At 42.4% G+C, this 18313-nt stretch overlaps 1 protein-coding gene across 2 annotated transcripts in view; it reads left to right on the forward strand.

Annotated features, from left to right (window-relative positions):
- Positions 1–16625, forward strand: part of SC5D (sterol-C5-desaturase) — a 28634-nt gene extending 12009 nt beyond the window's left edge. For both annotated transcript variants that reach the window (XM_059676631.1, XM_059676630.1), the window contains exons 2-5: positions 8342–8559; positions 9770–9902; positions 12627–12727; positions 14382–16625. In XM_059676631.1, coding sequence (XP_059532614.1) covers positions 8350–8559; positions 9770–9902; positions 12627–12727; positions 14382–14837 — 900 coding nt within the window. In that variant the 5' untranslated portion in view covers positions 8342–8349 and the 3' untranslated portion in view covers positions 14838–16625. The remainder of the gene's footprint in view (positions 1–8341; positions 8560–9769; positions 9903–12626; positions 12728–14381) is intronic.
- The last annotated feature ends 1688 nt before the right edge of the window (positions 16626–18313 follow it).

Consider the following 18313-nt stretch of genomic DNA (forward strand, 5'->3'; position numbering starts at 1 on the left):
AAGTGCACAGGGTGGGGCCAGGCAAGCTAGGAGGGCGGGTTTAGCTGCGGCCCCCAGCGAGGTTCAGTGCATTTCCACTGCAGAGACAGTACTGCTGCTGGGCAGGGGGGGGGGGGGGGCGTGGGTTGCCAGAAGCCAATTCCAGCATGTCATAATTTCAAGCATTTCATCAAAAGGTTGATGGAACTTGGGGACTCAACAGGGTTGAGTCACACATGTAGTCACCTGTTGGTAATGGCTAAAGGCATTTCCCCAAACCTGAAAAGGGATGATTGCTTGGCTGCCAAACAGCTCAGGGCATCTTAATCTACATGTTATTGCCTCCTACTGGCCAAACACCTGAACAGCTAATTCCCGTAGGCTAATTCCCGCATTCTAATGCCTCTGTATTGGAAACACTGACCCTTTGAAGTGTATATCTCTGCCTCACTCAGGACAAGTTGTGTTAATAAAATGCATGGGGTCCTGAGATGAGGAGAACTTAAAACTTAGATCTTAGTTTCCTTTAAACTAGGCTCCTCTGACCCCCAAATGCCTTTCAAAATTATGCTTCGTCTCTGGACTCCTATTTAATCTACGCACAGCCTTCTCCAGATTTCCTGAACCCTTCTTGATGCTGGGATAAGAACCCCAACGAGTGGGGGGATGGGTCTGACCCTGGGGGGCTGCTCGGGCCTGCCTCCACCCGGATCTGGAGTTGTAGGGAGGAGAGGCGTGCCCAGCCCCAGTGGTGGGGACCCGACAGCGGCGGGCCATGGGCCCCAGTTGCCTCGGGGTGCTGACGGGTCATCACTGGTGTACTATTGTGGGCACCCCTGTTGGGGGTAGCGGGGGGAAGAGATTGGGAGTTGGAGATGTGGGCTGCAGCTACCCCCGAGTCTGGTTCTTCTCCCGGACCTGTGAGCTTCCCTGTCCCCCCGGGGGTGCAGAGGCTGGGGTAGGGTATCCATGCAGGGGGATTGGAAGAGCTCCCTGTGGCTGCTTCCTCTTCTTTGCAGCCTGGGCTCCTGTCAGGTGCTCTCCTCAGACTCCCGGAAACTTGGCTCTGGCTGCCCTGCCCCTCCATGGCTCCCGGCTGCCCCCGCTTCACTCTGCTCGCGTGGGCCGCCTGTTAGGAGGCTGCCGGGCTGCCCTGCTCCGGGCAGCATGGTCCTGGGGCAGGGGGTGGGGATGTGGAGAGCAGCTCCAATAAAGTTTAGTAAACCCCGGGTCCACTTTGGGATTTGGCTGTGGGGCTGCAGGGGAGTCTGCCTGGGTGGGACGAAATCTCACTCAACCCAGAGTCCCGCCACGTGGCCCCACAACCCCGCCCACATTGTTGACCGGTCATGACTGGGACACCGTTAAGACCAATTAGCATATTACCTCTTTATATATATAGACTAGTGGCCCGGTGCACGAAATTCATGCACAGGTGGGGGGTGTCCTCAGCCCGGCCTGCACCCTCTCCAATCTGGGGCCCCTGGAAGGATGTCCTACTGCCAGTTTACAGGGATCAGGGCTAAACCAGCAGTCAGACATCCCTCTCACAATCCGGGACTGCTGCCTCCTAACTGCTCACCTGCCTACCTGCATGATTGCCCCTAACCACTGTGCCTGCCAGCCTGATCGCCCCCAACTGCCCCCCACCGCCGGCCTGCTCACCCCCAAATGCCCCCCTGCCAGCCTGATCACCCCCAACTGCCCCCCTTGCCAGTGTGCTTGCCCACAACTGCCTTCCCTGCCAGGCTGCTCACCCCCAACTGGTCCCCCTGCTGGTCTTCTCACCCCCATCTGCCCCCCCCGCCCCCCCACTGGCCTGATCACCCACAATTGCCATCCCATCCTGGCCTCTAACCGCCTCTACTTGGCCCTGCCACCATGATATGTGGGGCACAGACCTGTAGTTCCCAATGGGGTGTGTGAAACTGTAACTTCCTAGGGAAGCAAGCCAGCTTATTGTCCAGTTCAGCCCCCTGGTTTATTAGGCTTAATAATATCTCATTTACTTTGCTCCCTTTCTTTAATAATATCTAGCTACCTACACTAACGGTAGTATTAAGAAGGAAAGATTCAGAAATTTAGGAAGCAGTGTGGTGAAAAATATCTGAAAGTCTGATAAATACTCTGATCCTGAAGTAGCTAAACATTACCTTGATGAATTTGCTGAGATAATATCTGATGAAGAATTGAATGCTGAATAAATTTTCAATGGTGATGAAATAGTTCTGTATTTGTTTTACATTCCAAAAGCTACTTCAGACTGCAGGAGCAACACCAGTGCTTCAGACACACACAGATAAAGTTGGCAGTGATAGAAAAAACCACCACCTAAAGCAGTGATGGCAAACCTTTTGAGCTCGGCGTGTCAGCATTTTGAAAAACCCTAACTTAACTCTGGTGCCATGTCACATATAGAAATTTTTTGATATTTGCAACCATAGTAAAACAAAAACATATTTTTGATATTTATTTTATATATTTAAATGCCATTTAACAAAGTAAAATCAACCAAAAAAAATGAGTTTGCGTGTCACCTCTGACACATGTGTCATAGGTTCGCCATCACTGACCTAAAGTGTTTGAATCAGTCTCACAAAATTCCTGGGCATCTTTATGCCAAAATCTTCAGCCTGATTCAGTAACACATCCTAGACAGCTCTTTAGTGCACTCTCCTCAACTTTTTTGTTAAAATAATGTTTTTTCCATTTGCTTTCCACCCATTGTGACTGAGATACAGCCTTTATACCGTGGTGTGTTACACTGTGGGAAAAATAAGTGTTTGTAGTACCTGCAGTAGTTAACAGAGACCTACAAATTAGCACCAGAAAAAGAAACCCCACACATGTATACATAACACATAGATGCAGATAACAGTGTGGCAATAACCAGTGGGAAAGGGCCGTGGGGACTAGGTAGAAGTGGGCAAAGGTAGGGAAAATGGGGATGGAAAGCGACTTGCTTGGGACAATGGGCACACAATGCAGTGTACAGATGATGTTTTATTGAGTTGTAACTTGAAATCTGCATGGTTTTACAGACCATTATGACACCAGTAAACTCAATTAAAAATAAAAAGCTTTTCCACTTTTAGGAATTTATCCAAAGAATCCTGAAACACTGATTTGAAAGAATATATGCACCCCTGTGTTAATTGCAGCATTATTTACCATAGCCAAGATTTGGACGTAGCCCAAATGCCCATTGGTAGATAATTGGATAAAAAAATATGTGGTACATTTACACAATGGAATACTACTTGGCTATAAAAAAAAAAAAAAGAAGGAAATTTTACCCTTTGTGACAGGATGAATGGACCTGGAGAGTGCTGGGAGCTGGTCCATCCTTGCTGCTTGACACAGTCGCTGCAGGGAAGGAACATCTGCACAGCATATGTTTCAAGGGACCTGGTGTATATGGCATACTGTTCTTAATATGTTTGCTCACCTTCTTGGCACTATGTGTTTTAACCAAGGTCACCTCTCCGAGAAAGGTTGTTTCCCCAGGTAGGGATTTTCCCCTGAAGTTAGGGAGGGAATAAAACCCCTTAACTAAGTGCCAGGCGGGTAATTAATCACTTTAACTACGAACAATCACACTTAAGCTACATAATCTTTACTCCCTGGAATGGAGATAAGAAACGCCCTAACCTTTGGAATAGAGATTGATAGGATTGGAATCAACTGGTATAAATACAGATGTAACAAGACAACAGGACACAGAACCCAGAGACAGAACCTAGCGAGAGAACATGGCAAAAGATCCTGGGCAGAACCTGGCTACAGAACTTGGCTGGAGAAACTAGACAGAACCTGGCTGAAGAACCTGGCAACTGAACCTGGCTGGAGAACATGGCTACAGAACTTTGCTGGAGATCCTGACCAGAACTTGGCTAGAGATCCTGGCTAGGCTGTTGATCAACTGAACGCTGTCTCTGTGTCATTCCTTCTTCGCCGACTCCGTCCACACCTTTGGGGACCCCTGGACCTGCTGGGGTTGGACCCCAGCAGGAGAGCATTCTGCTCAGTGAAATAAACCAATTAGAGAAAGACAAATACCATATAATCTAATGAACAAACAGACTCATAGATAGAGAGTAGGCTGATAGCTATTGAGGGAAGTGGGCTTGCGGTGGGGGGACGTTGCATGGAGGGATTGAGCAAAAGAGAATAAAAGAACCCATGGACATGGACACAGTGGTGATTGTAGGGGGAGAGGAGGGGAGGACGGTATAGAGGGGATAAATGGTGATGGATGGAAATTTTACTGCGGGTGGTGAACACACAGTATACAGATGATGTGCTGTGGAATTGTGCACCTGAAACCTGTATAAGTTTGTTAACTAGTGCCACCCCAATAAATTTAATAAAAAGGAAAAAAATTCTAGAAGATAAAGTCAGTCATAAAGATCTTGTTTTCCAAATTGCTAATGCTTGAAATGATATTGATAAATCCACATTATTAAGTGCTAAACACTGTAGTGACAATAAAGTTTGAAAATGAACCTGCAAATAAAGATTTTTGCAACATTTTGTATCACCAATGAGAAGATGATACCTGACTTCATTAAGTAGATCAGATATTTTAACAGCCAAAACCATAAATAAGTCAGCAGAATCTGACATTGAAGAAATGTTGGACATCGACCGTGATGCTTCCGTTATGCATTCTTGGATGGTGGGGAAACTACTGAAAGATGGTTAAACACAAGCATGAAGAAAGTCTTGACTGCGTTGATGGCTACATTACGAATACAAATGGGAAAAGTACTGAAGGTGTTATGGTGACAAACTGCACTGGTGGAGCAGAAACATTTAATATGACAGATGCCATTGGTAGAAATCTTTTCAGGAGGCCATCTTGAGTAGCATTGCTTTTTCACTTGAGAATCCTGATCTTGGCCCATCATCAACGTCTAATTCTAACCTCATGGGCCCTTCTCTACAAGATCCTCCAGCTACCAGATTTCATGAAAATGTATTACATATATAGACACACATACATGCAGTTATTTAACTTTGGAATGTATTTGAAAGTTTACTGAATATTTTCCTTTAAAAATAGAAGTAATAACTGTTTTAGTCTATACAATTCTATATTTTTTTATTACTACATATAGTTACTATATAAATTATTATACTGTTTCCAGTGTACATCCATTTAATGTGAATATTCATTTTTCTAAACAAATATTTGTGTTTACTAGCAGGAAGATGTTTTTACCTTGGAGAAATCTAGAAATTCTGAATTGCAAAATACATCTGAAACCAAATGTTTCATGGAAAAAAAAAATGGTAGCCTTGTACTATAAAAAAGGAGATGGTGACTTCCAGAATAGCAGAGTAAGAACCTTCTCGGAAAGTCTGCTTTTTTATAAAAGCAACAAAACACTGACAAAAATTGCCAAGATCAATTTTTGTAGAACTCTGGGAATTAAAGATTTACAATAATCCTAGGAAGGTTTATTCTAGAAAAAATGACTGAGACACGGAAAGAGCAGGAAGCTTTGTGGCATTTTAGCTTTCCTTATTTCTGTCCCCTTCCCCCAGCCTTGTGGGAGCCTTGAAAATTAGCCTTACGTCTGTAGGAGTTGTGAAGCACTGCAGCCTAGCAACCCTGGAAGGGACAGGACAGGTTTCCAGTTCCCCAAAAAGCCCCAACCCAGAGAATTTTCACTATTTGACCTCTCTGGCAGTTCTCTGAAAAACTTTATTTTCAAGGTTCTTCTTTATCCCCAAGGTTTTTGTCAAGAAAATCGGTGGTGATTGCTTAACCTCATAGTTTTAGGAGACAGTTGGCACTAACAAGAGCCAGACCAAAACCCTTAAAAGGGAACACTGAGGAATGTCCATAGGAGTCTTTGCAAAGCTCTAACATTTTGTTGGGAATCCAGAATGATATCTACGGGAAGGGTTGTGTACCCAAGAAGATGGAAGAAGGCCCTAATCTCTCACTTCTGGCTGACCTTGCAGGTCTGTGCAAGCAGGAAGTGAAGGCTAAGTCAGAGTTGTAAACTGCCCATGGAAACATTGAAAGCATGGCCCTACACACAGCACCCCACAAAGGCTGATGGTTTAAGGCATTTAAGAAAGTCTGTCCATCCATTAGTGAATAAAGACTTCAGTAGCTGCACACAACAAGGAATGTAGGTGTTATACAAGCAGTCTGGAGAAGTCACTAAAATAACAGCAACATGAAACCCTGAGGAAGGCCCATGGGGAATCTGATTTCCAGAGCTGCCCATTATGTGATATAAAAGGTTCCTTATGGGACACACAGAGGAGCAGGTAATTATGGCCTGTGCATGCACAAGGAAGCAGTCAATTGAAACAATCTCTAAGAAAGCCCAGATTTCCTGGGAAAAGACTTTAAAATTGGCTACTACAGATATGTTTAAAGAACACCATCTAAATAACTCAAAGAAAGTAAGAGAACAATATCCCAGCAAATAGAGACTATCAATAAAGTGATAGAATTTATTTTTTAAAGAAAAGAACCAAATGAAAATTCAAGAGTTGAAAATATAACAAGTTTCAAATGAACTTAACATCATATTTGAGTGAAGAGAACAAAGAATTTGAAGGTAGAGCAATTGAGATTTATCCAATCTGAGGAACAGAAAGTAAGAATGAAGAAGAATTAACAGTCTCGAGACTTGGAGGATACCATGAAGATACCACCATACACATAATGGGAGTCCCAAAAGAGAAGAGAGAAAAACTAGTAAAATGGTTGTTTTAAGAAATGATGGCCCAAAACCCCTTAAATTGGATGGCAAACAATGTACACGTCTAAGCAGCTCAACAGTATGGAGAATGAGTTTCTTTTGGAGGTGATGAGCGTGTTCTGAAATTGGATAATGATGATTGCACAACTGTGAGAATATGCTAACAACTTTTGAATCATTCCCTATGAATTGTATCTTAATAAAGCTACTTTATTAAAAACAAAAAAGAGGATATTCTTATGATGGAAAGATCTCCAAAATACATGGTAAGAGAAAAGAATGTGTGACAGTGTATGTAATATGTCACTTTTTGTAAAGAAGGGGGGAAATAAAAATTTGTAGTTGGCTCTTACATTTAAAAATATTGTAAGGATTCATAGGAACGAATAAAGACGGTTACCCACAGGGCTGGAATTGAGGTGATAATTGTGCTGTACGTATGAAAGCAACACTTCTCTGTATCTCACTTTACAGTGATTATTTTAAACTACATGTATGCATGATTTTGAAAAAGTCTAAATTCTTGTGTGGAATCAATGGGGAATCTAGTAGGGGAAATAGACTGTAAATAAGTAATTATATAAACATTGTAAAGAGTTATTTTAATTTTTTAATTTTATTTCATAAGTTGATACTTATTTATATGGTCCAGTATGTAGCAGATAAAGACCATGTGATAGACACAGGCAATAGTGTGGTGAAGGCCTGGGAGCGGTGGGTGCTTGTTGTTTATAGGAACAGGTTCTGGGTTTGACTCGGAGGCCCCAGTTTCCTAGCCCGTAATCTAGAGCAGTGGTCGGCAAACTACGGCTTGTGAGCCACATGCGGCTCTTTGGCCCCTTGAGTGTGGCTCTTCTGCAAAATACCACGTGCGGGCACACACGTACAGTGCGATTGAAACTTGGTGGCCCATGCGCAGAAGTCGGTATTTTGTGGAAGAGCCACACTCAAAGGGCCAAAGAGCCACATGTGGCTCGCTAGCCGCAGTTTGCCGACCACTGATCTAGAGCATTGCTTCATGGGGGAAGGAATAAATGTATTCTAATGCTTAACATTAAGAATATATCTACCTTTGTTCCGTCGATGAGAGTGGTCTTTCCTTGTGTCATAAGAACAGATAGCGCCTGACTTCTATGCTTGTGGTGGCAACATAGATACCTTTTAGGAAATTAAGTTTCAGCACTGAAGCAAAAATCTCTGAAATGGGAGGTGGTTTTCTTTTAGGAGAGAGGCTGCTAAAACTTGTAGCTTAAAGAGGAAACCATTTGCCTGGGTACCTAGTGCCTTGCTTTCCACATGTTTACTACTTGCCGTGTTGCCCTTGGGCATAATAGGAAAGAACACTAAAAAGGAATTGGATCCACATTTATCCATGGAAATGCTACACCTTAGAGAAAAAACTTACTGGGTCTCGGTTTCTCTAACTGAGCTTTGGTGCCCCTTCTACAACATGAAGAGATTGGACTCGAGATGGTACTTCAGATCCCTCTAGCTCTGAAGATGGGCATTCAGGGGGTTCTGGTGGGAGCAGACTTCTACACATGCTTATGAAAGCAGGCACTTCGGGTCACTTTTCTGAGAACGTTGCTTTGAGAAATGACAGCATGTAACTGTTGCACCTGTTTCTCCTTCAGGTGCTGAGATGGACCTCGTTCTCAGTGCTGCCGATCGTTATGTTTTCACACCATACATGTACCCAGCCACGTGGCCAGAGGACAACTTCTTCCGACAGACTCTTAGCCTCCTGATTGTGACAAACCTTGGGGCTTATATCCTTTATTTTGTCTTTGCAACACTCAGCTATTATTTTATCTTTGATCATTCTTTAATGAAACATCCTCAATTTCTAAAGGTAAGTGATTTTCTTACCTATTTTAACTACTGATACAGTAAAAAGAAAACACAATGTGATGAACTTGTGAGCTATTCAGATTAAATTGGTTATAAGCATTAAGTAAAGTTTTTGAAACCATCCCCAGATGGGTTATATGTTTTTGGTAGGGCTAATCCCACATCTCCTTCCTTAATTTAAACAAATAATGAATCCAACCTTTTTTTAAAAAACTAAAATCCTGGTACTTCGTAACTTCAGTTACAAAGAATTTCTTTAGTCCTGGCTGATTTTGCTCAGTGGATAGTGCATCGGCCTGTGAACTGAAGGGTCCCGGGTTCAATTCTAGTCAAGGGAACATGCAGGGTTGTAGGATTGATCCCTAGTAGGGGGTGTACAGGAGGCAGCCAGTCAATGATTTTCTCTCATCATTGATGTTTCGATCTCTCCCTCTCCCTTCCTCTCTGAAGTCAATAAAATTTTTTTTTTTAAAAAAAGAATTTCTCTGCTAATAGTGATAAGTAAATGCACACATTTGTGTAGTTATTTTTATATTTGACTCATAACTGAAATAAATTTTGCTATGTATATTTTTCTTTAGCTAGAGGATCCAAACACAGTAATATTAGTTTATAATCATTTCTCTGTTTCAGTTATTTGTATTTGTCAAATACAAGTCTCCAAGAACTGAGGAAAAAGAGGATTATGGATGGACGTTAACTATGAAAGAAATAATTATTCAGTAAAATCGAAATTTAGAATATAAATTTGTTGGAAGGAGAATAAGCTTGAGAATCTTAAATATTTATTGTTTTTGCTCAGAACAAAAGGAATTTTTTCTGACCCATTCCCACGTATTAACATTTTAATAGAAACATTTTGGGAATTAACTTGTTCATATAAAAGAGATTCTAGGCCGGCCGGTGTTGCTCAGTGGTTGAGCATCTACCCAGGAACCAAGAGATCATGATTCAATTCCCCATCAGGGCACATGCCCCAGTTGGGCTCAATCCCCAGTAGGGATTATACAGGAGGCAGCCAATCGATGATGTTTCTCTCATTGATGTTTCTATCTCTCTGTTCCTCTCCCTTTCTCTCTCAAAAAATCAGTAAAAACATTTTATTAAAAAAAAAAAAAATACAAGAGATTCTAAAAATCCAACCCAAACAACGCTGTGCTGGTGTTGCTTAACGAGCAGTGATTTTTAAGTATCGGAAATTTCATTTTCAGAACCAAGTCTATCGAGAGATCATGTTCACTGTCCAGGCCCTGCCGTGGATGAGCATCCCCACTGTCGCGCTGTTCCTGCTGGAGCTCAGGGGTTACAGCAAGTTGTATGATGACATAGGAGGCTTTCCAAGCGGTAAGTGAATAGCACGGCCAGCCCACGCTGGTGTTTCTACAGAGCCTAACCTGCCTCTTCCTTCTTTTAAAATAATTGGAAAGCCCTGGCCGATTTGGCTCAGTGGATAGAGCGTTAGCCTATGGACTGAAGGGTCCCGGGTTCAATTCCGGTCAAGGGCACATTCCCGGGTTGTGGGCTCGATCCCCAGCAGAGATGTGCAGGAGGCAGCCAATCAATGATTCTCTCTCATCATTGATGTTTCTCTCTCTCTCTCCCTCTCCCTTCCTCTCTGAAATCAATAAAAATATAAAATAATTAGAAATTGCTCAGTTGTTTTTAATATTTGTTAATATTCTTTTACTAGGGGCCCAGTGCACGAAATTCGTGCACTGGGTGTGTGTGTGTGGGGAGGGGGGAGTGTCCCTCAGCCCAGCCTGCCCCCTCTCACATACTGGGAGCCCTCAGGCGTTGACCCCCATCACCCTCCGATCGCCTGATCGGCCCCTTGCCCAGGGCTGACGCCTCCGCCAGAGGTGTCAGGCTTAGACAGGGGACCCCCATCTCCCCCTGATCACTGGCTCCGGCCCCCGCCCAGGCCTGAGGCCTCTGGCCCAGGAATCATGTCTGGGCAGGGGACCCCCATCTCCCTCTGATCGCTTGCTCCACCCCCCCGCCCAAGCCTGATGCCTCTGACCCAGGCTTCAGGCCTGGGCAAGGGGACCATCATATCCCCCCAATCCCCAGCTCCGCCCCCCACCCAGGCCTGATGCCTCAGCCAGAGGAGTTGACCCTCATCACCCTCCGATCACCAATCACCAGATCGGCCCCTTGACCAGGCCTGAGGCCTCTGGCTGAGGCGTCCGGCCCGGGCAGCGGTGACCTGCAGCTGCAGCGGCCCCACGATCGTGGGCTTCGCTTTAGGCCCAGGCAAGGGACCCCTAGCTCCCGGGACTGCCAGCTTCGACCGTGCCCAGCTCCCATCGCTGGCTCCACCCCTACTTCCTGCTATCACTGGCCAGGGTGGAAAAGGCACCTGATTCTCCGATCATGGCTGGGGGGCAGCTCTTAGCTCCCCCCTGGGTTTCCCATCACTGTCAGTGGCAGGGGGCTTCTTCCTGCTTTCCCTTTCGCCTCCCTGCATTGTGCCTACATATGCAAATTAACCGCCATCTTGTTGACAGTTAACTGCCAATCTTAGTTGGCAGTTAATTTGCATATAGCCCTGATTAGCCAATGAAAAGGGTATCGTCGTACGCCAATTACCATTTTTCTCTTTTATTAGATAGGATTTTATGCATTTATGTCTTGCCATATAATGTGCATTTATTTAAGTTTATCTGTCCATTTTAAATCTTTGTTTTAGATGAAATTGTGCCTGGAGAAAGATTGGCATGATCAGATATATAAGCCTTTGCATTTGCTTCCCTGTATTGAAATCAAACTTCTAAAAAAGATAACTCAAGTAATACATGACAATTATGGAAAATCAGAACATACAGATTTTAAAAAATCAATTATCTTTCTACTAGAAACTGTAAATCATCTGACATGTCCTCTATGCCTGTATACTTCATTATCTACATTATAAAAATGAAACCTCACTATGCATACTGGTTTGGAGTCCATTTTTTTGCTGTTAACAATATCTATGCCCATATTGTTATGCCTATAAATATTAGCATTATCTAATGTCTGTTAGTTTCTCATTCTGTAGATAGCCATAGTTTATTTAAATGAGCTCTAATTTAGGCCTTTAGAGTGTTTCTCTTGTCTATTATAGATAGTCCTCCAGTAACTAAGCTCACTTTTTATGAAATTCTGAAATTATTCCATCAAGATACATTTCTAGTGTCTAGTATTAAACAGTAAGAATAATAGTTAACATTTATTGAGTGTTAATAAGTACCAGCTACAGATTTAAGCTTTTCATGTCTTAATTCATTTTATCCTACATAAGTTGTATTAGGTAGGTTCTATTATTCTGCTTTATAGGTGAGTAAATTAAGTTTGCAGAGAATTTTAGTAACTCGCCCAGGTTTCTCAACCAGTAAGTGGTGGGTCAGCCCCATTCCCTGCTTTCTAAGTAAAGATGAGTTAGTTAAGGGAGGGAACAGAAATCACACACCAAGGTGACAACTTGACTAGGCTTTCAAAAGGGATGGGATTGTGAGTGAAAATCAGTGGCGGAAGGGCATTCTGGACGCATGGAAACGGATGAGTAACGGTATAGCGGCAAGACTTCCAAGATGTTGGGAGGACGTTGAGTAACCCAGCCTGGTTAAGGCAGGAATAGATGACGTTGGAAAAATCAGAAAGGGCTGGGTTATGGAGTAAATGCTCAGTTTGAGGTATTTAGTGAAAAATAAAATTCTAACCAGGGAGATAATGTATAAAGACATGTTTATGAAGGAAGATTATTAAATAGAATTATTCTCAGAGATTTAAATAATACCGATGCTTCAGGAATATCTTTTTTTTTTTTTTTTGTCTCGTAAATACCTTAATAGTACAATTAAGAAAGATTTTAGGTGGAGCATTTCCAAGTTTTTATAGGAAGAAAAAGAGGAAATGAGCAGATTCCAGAGAGTCAAAGGAGATGAATTTATAATGTGTTTAACTGGCAAAACCGATAGTTTGTAATACTTGAGTCTAGGTTCATACTTTGCATTTAGACAAGTAAAAACGAAATGCTAATCCTAGGAGCTGACTGTGGATTCCACTGTGCACTGTTCTCTCTCCTAGGCTGGTTTCACCTCATCGTTAGTGTGCTGTCCTTCCTCTTCTTCACTGACATGCTCATCTACTGGATCCACAGAGGCCTTCATCATAGGCTTGTGTATAAGGTACATCATTTTTTAGGGAAAGAAAACAATCGTATATACGAATATATATAAAACTGAAACTCATAGACACAGACAACAGGATGGTGGTTATCAGAGGGAAGAGGGAGGGCGGGTAGTAATTGGGGGAAAATACATGATGACAGAAGATGATGTGACACTGGGTGGTGGGCACACCATGCTATATACAGAGCATGTATGATAGGATTGTACGCTTGAAACCTATATGACCCTATTAACCAATGTCTCTCCAATAAATTTAATTTTAAAAAGCAGAAATTGCCCTAACCGGTTTGGCTCAGTGGATAGAGCGTCGACCGGCGGACTGAAGGGTCCCGGGTTCAATTCCAGTCAAGGGCACATGCTGGGATTGCGGGCTTGATCCCCAGTGGGGGGCGTGCAGGAGGCAACTGATCAATGAGTCTCTCTCATTATTGATGTTTCTCTCTATCTCTCCCGCTCCCTTCCTCCACATAGAAATATGCCTGAGTTCAGTAATCTGATGTGGCTTACAAAAAAAAAAACAAACGAAAAATCCTGCCCTAACCAGTTTAGCACAGTGGACTTGACCCCAGTGGGGAGGTGTGCAGGAGGCAGCCGGTCAATGATTCTCTCTCATCATTGATGTTTCTACCTCTCTCCCTCCCTCTCTGAAATCAATAAAGAAATATATATTTTTTTAAAAATCCTATGCCTGACCTGATTTGTTGTTTTAGTCAATGAATCCCACCACTCAGGATCCTTGTGTAAAACTTCAAGAATAATTTGAGTTTCTTGATCCTGGGTCAGTCCCACTGGATACCTTTAGTCCAGACTGGCGCCCTTCAGGCGAGGCTAGCTGGGATCCGGGTTAGTAGGGAGGATGGAGTTACCAGGTTCCCAACTGATGTTCTCACTGAATTTTGTTGCCAATTTGAACAAAACTATAGATTCCACTGATACAGATATTGATTGACCACTGATACAGATTGAGGAACATGGAATTTTATTGACTGAATTGTGATTTGCCACATACCTCGTTCTAACTAAAATCCTACAGCAAGTGTTGCAATCTAGCAGTATTTTCAAAGAGGGTCCCCAGACTACCTGGGTCCTTATTAAAAACTGATATCTGGCTCCCACTCTACACTTAATCCATCGCAATCTTGGAGCTAGAACTCAGGTGTCACTTTATCAAACTTCTCAAATGATACTTAGACACTAAAGATTGACGGTTGGAAGATGGCTGGGCATCCAGAGAGAAGCCATGATGAGGGTCCCTGGTTCTGGCGGGGGGTGCAGTGTGGAGTGCCCTATAGTGGGACGTAAGGCAAGCTGAGGTGACCAAAAAAAAGGAAAAATAGTATACATTTAAGCAGTTTGCAATTATAAATTAGTTCTCTATTTCCAAGAATTTCCTCTAATTATGGTAAATACCTAAGTAACCATAGTGATGAAAATACCAGGTGTATTTTGCTTGTATTTTTTATGAGTCTGGAGTGTTGGTCCTAAAGTTTCATTGTTTGGCAAGTAAAGAAGGAAGGCATTTTATAAGGTGATTCTGCTAGTTTTGAAGGGGTGTTTAGGTTAAGTCTTCTCCACAGCATGAGTATGCCAAGCTCAGCTGAGTGCCGACCGGCGAAGTGTGTGGTGCTGATGGTGTTCTTTTCTTCTGCAGCACATCCATAAACCTCATCACATCTGGAAGATTCCTACTCCGTTTGCAAGTCATGCTTTTCACCCTGTGGATGGCTTCCTTCAGAGTCTGCCTTACCACATATATCCTTTTATCTTTCCACTGCACAAGGTGGTTTATTTGGGTTTGTACATCTTGGTCAACATCTGGACAATTTCCATTCATGATGGTGATTTTCGTGTCCCCCAAATCTTAAGGCCATTTATTAATGGCTCAGCTCATCATACAGATCACCACATGTTCTTCGACTACAACTATGGACAGTACTTCACATTATGGGATAGAATTGGAGGCTCCTTCAAAAACCCTTCCTCCTTCGAAGGGAAGGGACCACTCAGTTACGTGAAGAAGATGATGGAAGAAAAGTGCAGCAGCCACGCAGGGAGTGCTTGCCAAGATGGAAAGTCACTCCTTGGAGAGTTTACAAAGACCGAGTAGATTATTAAGTATTTTTAATAAGAAAAATACTCTATATCCAGCCAAGAGCCTAGCAGGTAAACAGTATCATTTGAAATCAGCATGTGGTGCTGCTGGGAAATGACCCCTGTGGTGAATCAAGGCAAGACGCTGTGAGCATCGTGAATTTGGCCTCATGCTGGAACTCCGGATGGGGGTCCCAGGGACAGCGTGTGTCTTTCTAGGCAGCAGAGCTATCATCTGTATCGTCTCAATAACCATTTTTAAAAGAGATACAATGCCTTAATCTATCATAATCATTCAGAAAAATCCGTTGTGCTTAAAATACCAAGGCAGCACCATGACAGTGAAATACTAATATAGAGATGGTTCCTTGTTTCAGGAATGGTTATCTCTGGTTTCGGTATGATTTGCTCAGACATCAGCGTGGAAAGATATCCTGATACCGCATATCACAGCTTTGTAAATGGCCCATGAAAGCAGTGTAACTAGGTTACCACTTCTTACACATAGGAAGCTTATTCTCTAGGAACATTGTTAAATAATACGTTTTACTGATGAATAAATAAATTTGAATTTAAAAAAATAATTGATCCTATCATGGTTTAATCCAGATCAGAGATTATTTAAGATTTTGATGGGTTTTATTCAGAACTATTTAATAGTTTAAAAATATATGAACCTGAATATGCAGTATTTCCCCCTTATTCATGGGGATACATTCCAAGACCCCCCGTGGGTGTGTAAAACTGTAGATATTTCCAAACCACATATATGTATATATGCTATATTTTTTCTATACATACATAGCTATGATGAAGTTTAATTTATAAATTAGGCACAGGTTAACAACAATAGCCGATAAGCTACGGTACTTAGAAAGGAAATTAGATGCCCAAATAATACATTTGACACTACTGATTTTTAAATTAAGTTGATGCACTTTTTTGTTGTTCAGTGTATTCTGAAAAAAATGAAATGTGAAGTATCCCTTTTATGAAAATATTACCATGGACGCTATTCAGCATTTAAAGATAATAACCATTAGTATTAAAATACGAAGTTTTTCATGTGATTTACAGGAAAGTAACAAGATCTTCAGCCAGAATTTTCTAATTTCTAACACAGCCCAGAAACTATGTCAGAAATCACAAAGACAAAATTGGTTCCGTTTTGAAATATGAATGGCATTGGTTATGCTGTGTTAATTTTGCAAAATCAAGTCTCTAGCTGAACTGGCATTCCTTTTGGCTGGATGCACTGCACTTTTGACGTTTCACTGTCACAAATCTATAATTTTCTATAATCATTGCCAAATATGTAGGCCTAACACTGAAGGTTAGTTTTGAAATATTCTCCCCTCACTTTTTCCCACTTCCTCTGCAAAAGATTTAAATAATATTTTCATAAATGTTGTTTATTGTAAAAAATATATTGGAGAAACATGGTTTACAAAGACATTCTTTTAAAATCTAAAATCAATAAAAGATGATTATGACTATTAAACTGTATCACAAATATTGTAACAGCACAGAGCACTCTTTGTACCCTTTGATATTAATTTGAAACCACAGAAATGATGTGGATTGTGAGAACTGTTTTAGAGTGTCCTCAAATGCTCATTGTCAAGGGGAGAAGAAGAGAACCTAATTCTCTTTACGTTTCACGTTTGTATTAGATTTGAGGGGGTAAGCACTCTACTTTATGAGACTTGTCATAACACTAAATACTTGGGATCCAAATGAATTGTTTTTCCTCTTTGAATCGCTGCGACAATGTTTAGATTAAGTACACCAGTGTACTACTCAATTTTCACTGGTAAATGTATCTCAGTGCTCTTCACTAACTACCCCCACCCCCTAGTACTCTGCTTTGCCCAAGAAAAAGAAGGAAAGTTAGAAGTAAATTTTGTTTCTTAATGATAATGGGAGCTAAAATTTATGGAGCTTTCACTCCTGATCAGACACTGTTATAAATGCTTGGAAACTGGGACCGGCTCCATAACTGTCCGAGGTTATTTCTCTCGTAAGGTTCAGTGAGCAGCCTCCACAGTGACTCGGAGGTTCCTTCCGCCTTGGGAGCCGCCTGGCTCTCAGTCTGCAGTCTCTGTTCAAGGAGCCCAGAAGGGAAGGGGGAGAGGCACCCATGGACATGTCTGAGTCAGGCCTGGACGTCGGGCATATCCCTCGCATATGTTCCTTCGGACAGAACTCCGTCACGTGGCCCATCTAACTGAGACTCAGAGACTTGGGTAATCAGTTTCTTGGACAATTAGCCAGTTTGCCAAACTCATGTGATTCCCCTTTTTTATGGGGGTTCAAGTAAAGGTGTTGAAGAAATAAGTGCACTCAGGCCATCTCGAGTTATTCTTGAACACGCTGTCTTCACATCCTTAATTCCGTAACTCTAATTGTGAATGTTAAAGCTTCCTCTAGATTTCATTACTGTGTAGCTAATAGGAAAGAAAGGGCATAATTTATGGAGAGAGGGAAGCTTCCTCAAAGGTAATCAAACTAGTGTCTGCCCTCCCACCCTTTTCTTTTTTTCAATCCTCACCGAATGATATGCTTTTATTGATTTCGAGAGAGAGAGAGCAAAGGTCAATCAGTTGCCTCCCCCATGTGCCCTGAATGGGGATCAAACCTACAACCGAGGTATGTGCCCTGACCAGGAATCGAACCCACAACCTTTTTTGATGTACAGGATGATATTCCAACCAACTAAGCCACGCAGCCAGGACCCACCCTTTTTCTTAAAGTCTGGTCTTACTAAGAAATAGTGTGCTGAGCAGCCCTAAACACTTTTGTACACTACCATCACATTCTATTCTCCAGGAAAGGATTTCAGAGAATATTCTCTGAAGTGAGGATCTAAATTCCCACAGGAAGGGAAAATCAAGATTATATTTTTCATGTTTATGTTAAAACTTGGAAAATGGATGGAGGTGATACAAAACCCAGAAGCCTCTGCTGACTCCTCATCGGTGTCTGTCTCTCTCTCCCTTGTCGGATGCTGTGGCCGCTGCCTTCTCATCGCCCTTCACATGTGTCTTTTCCTCCATCTTCAGGAAGTCGGACAGAACTCCAAGTTCAGTTCCTGAGACCTGGTTTACAGTGCAGGCTGGTTGTTTACATAGAAATGGTGTCTGGGAGGAAGACGGAAACTAGGGAGACAAATCAGAACAAATACATTTGTGATTAACTCATGGAGGAAAGATTTGAGACCCTGAGACAGATTGCCAATGAGTGCATGAGAAAACGATGTCCATAGAGACCAATTGAAGGGTGAAGAACTTTTGCTTGTTTTTCTAACTTCAAATTCAAAACACTTGCTAGGCTGTCTGTGTCAGTGTTCACTGCTTTCTGTCGTGCTGCTGTTTATCCTAGACCCTAAATTCCTTCAAAGTAGAGACCATGTGTGAATCGTGGCTGTAGTGAACCGTATGTCCTGGAATGCCCGAGACCTGGGTGTGGTTCAAGAAATACTTTGCTGAATGA

Source organism: Myotis daubentonii, chromosome 19 (genome assembly GCF_963259705.1).
Source record: "Myotis daubentonii chromosome 19, mMyoDau2.1, whole genome shotgun sequence".
Lineage (NCBI taxonomy): Eukaryota > Metazoa > Chordata > Mammalia > Chiroptera > Vespertilionidae > Myotis > Myotis daubentonii.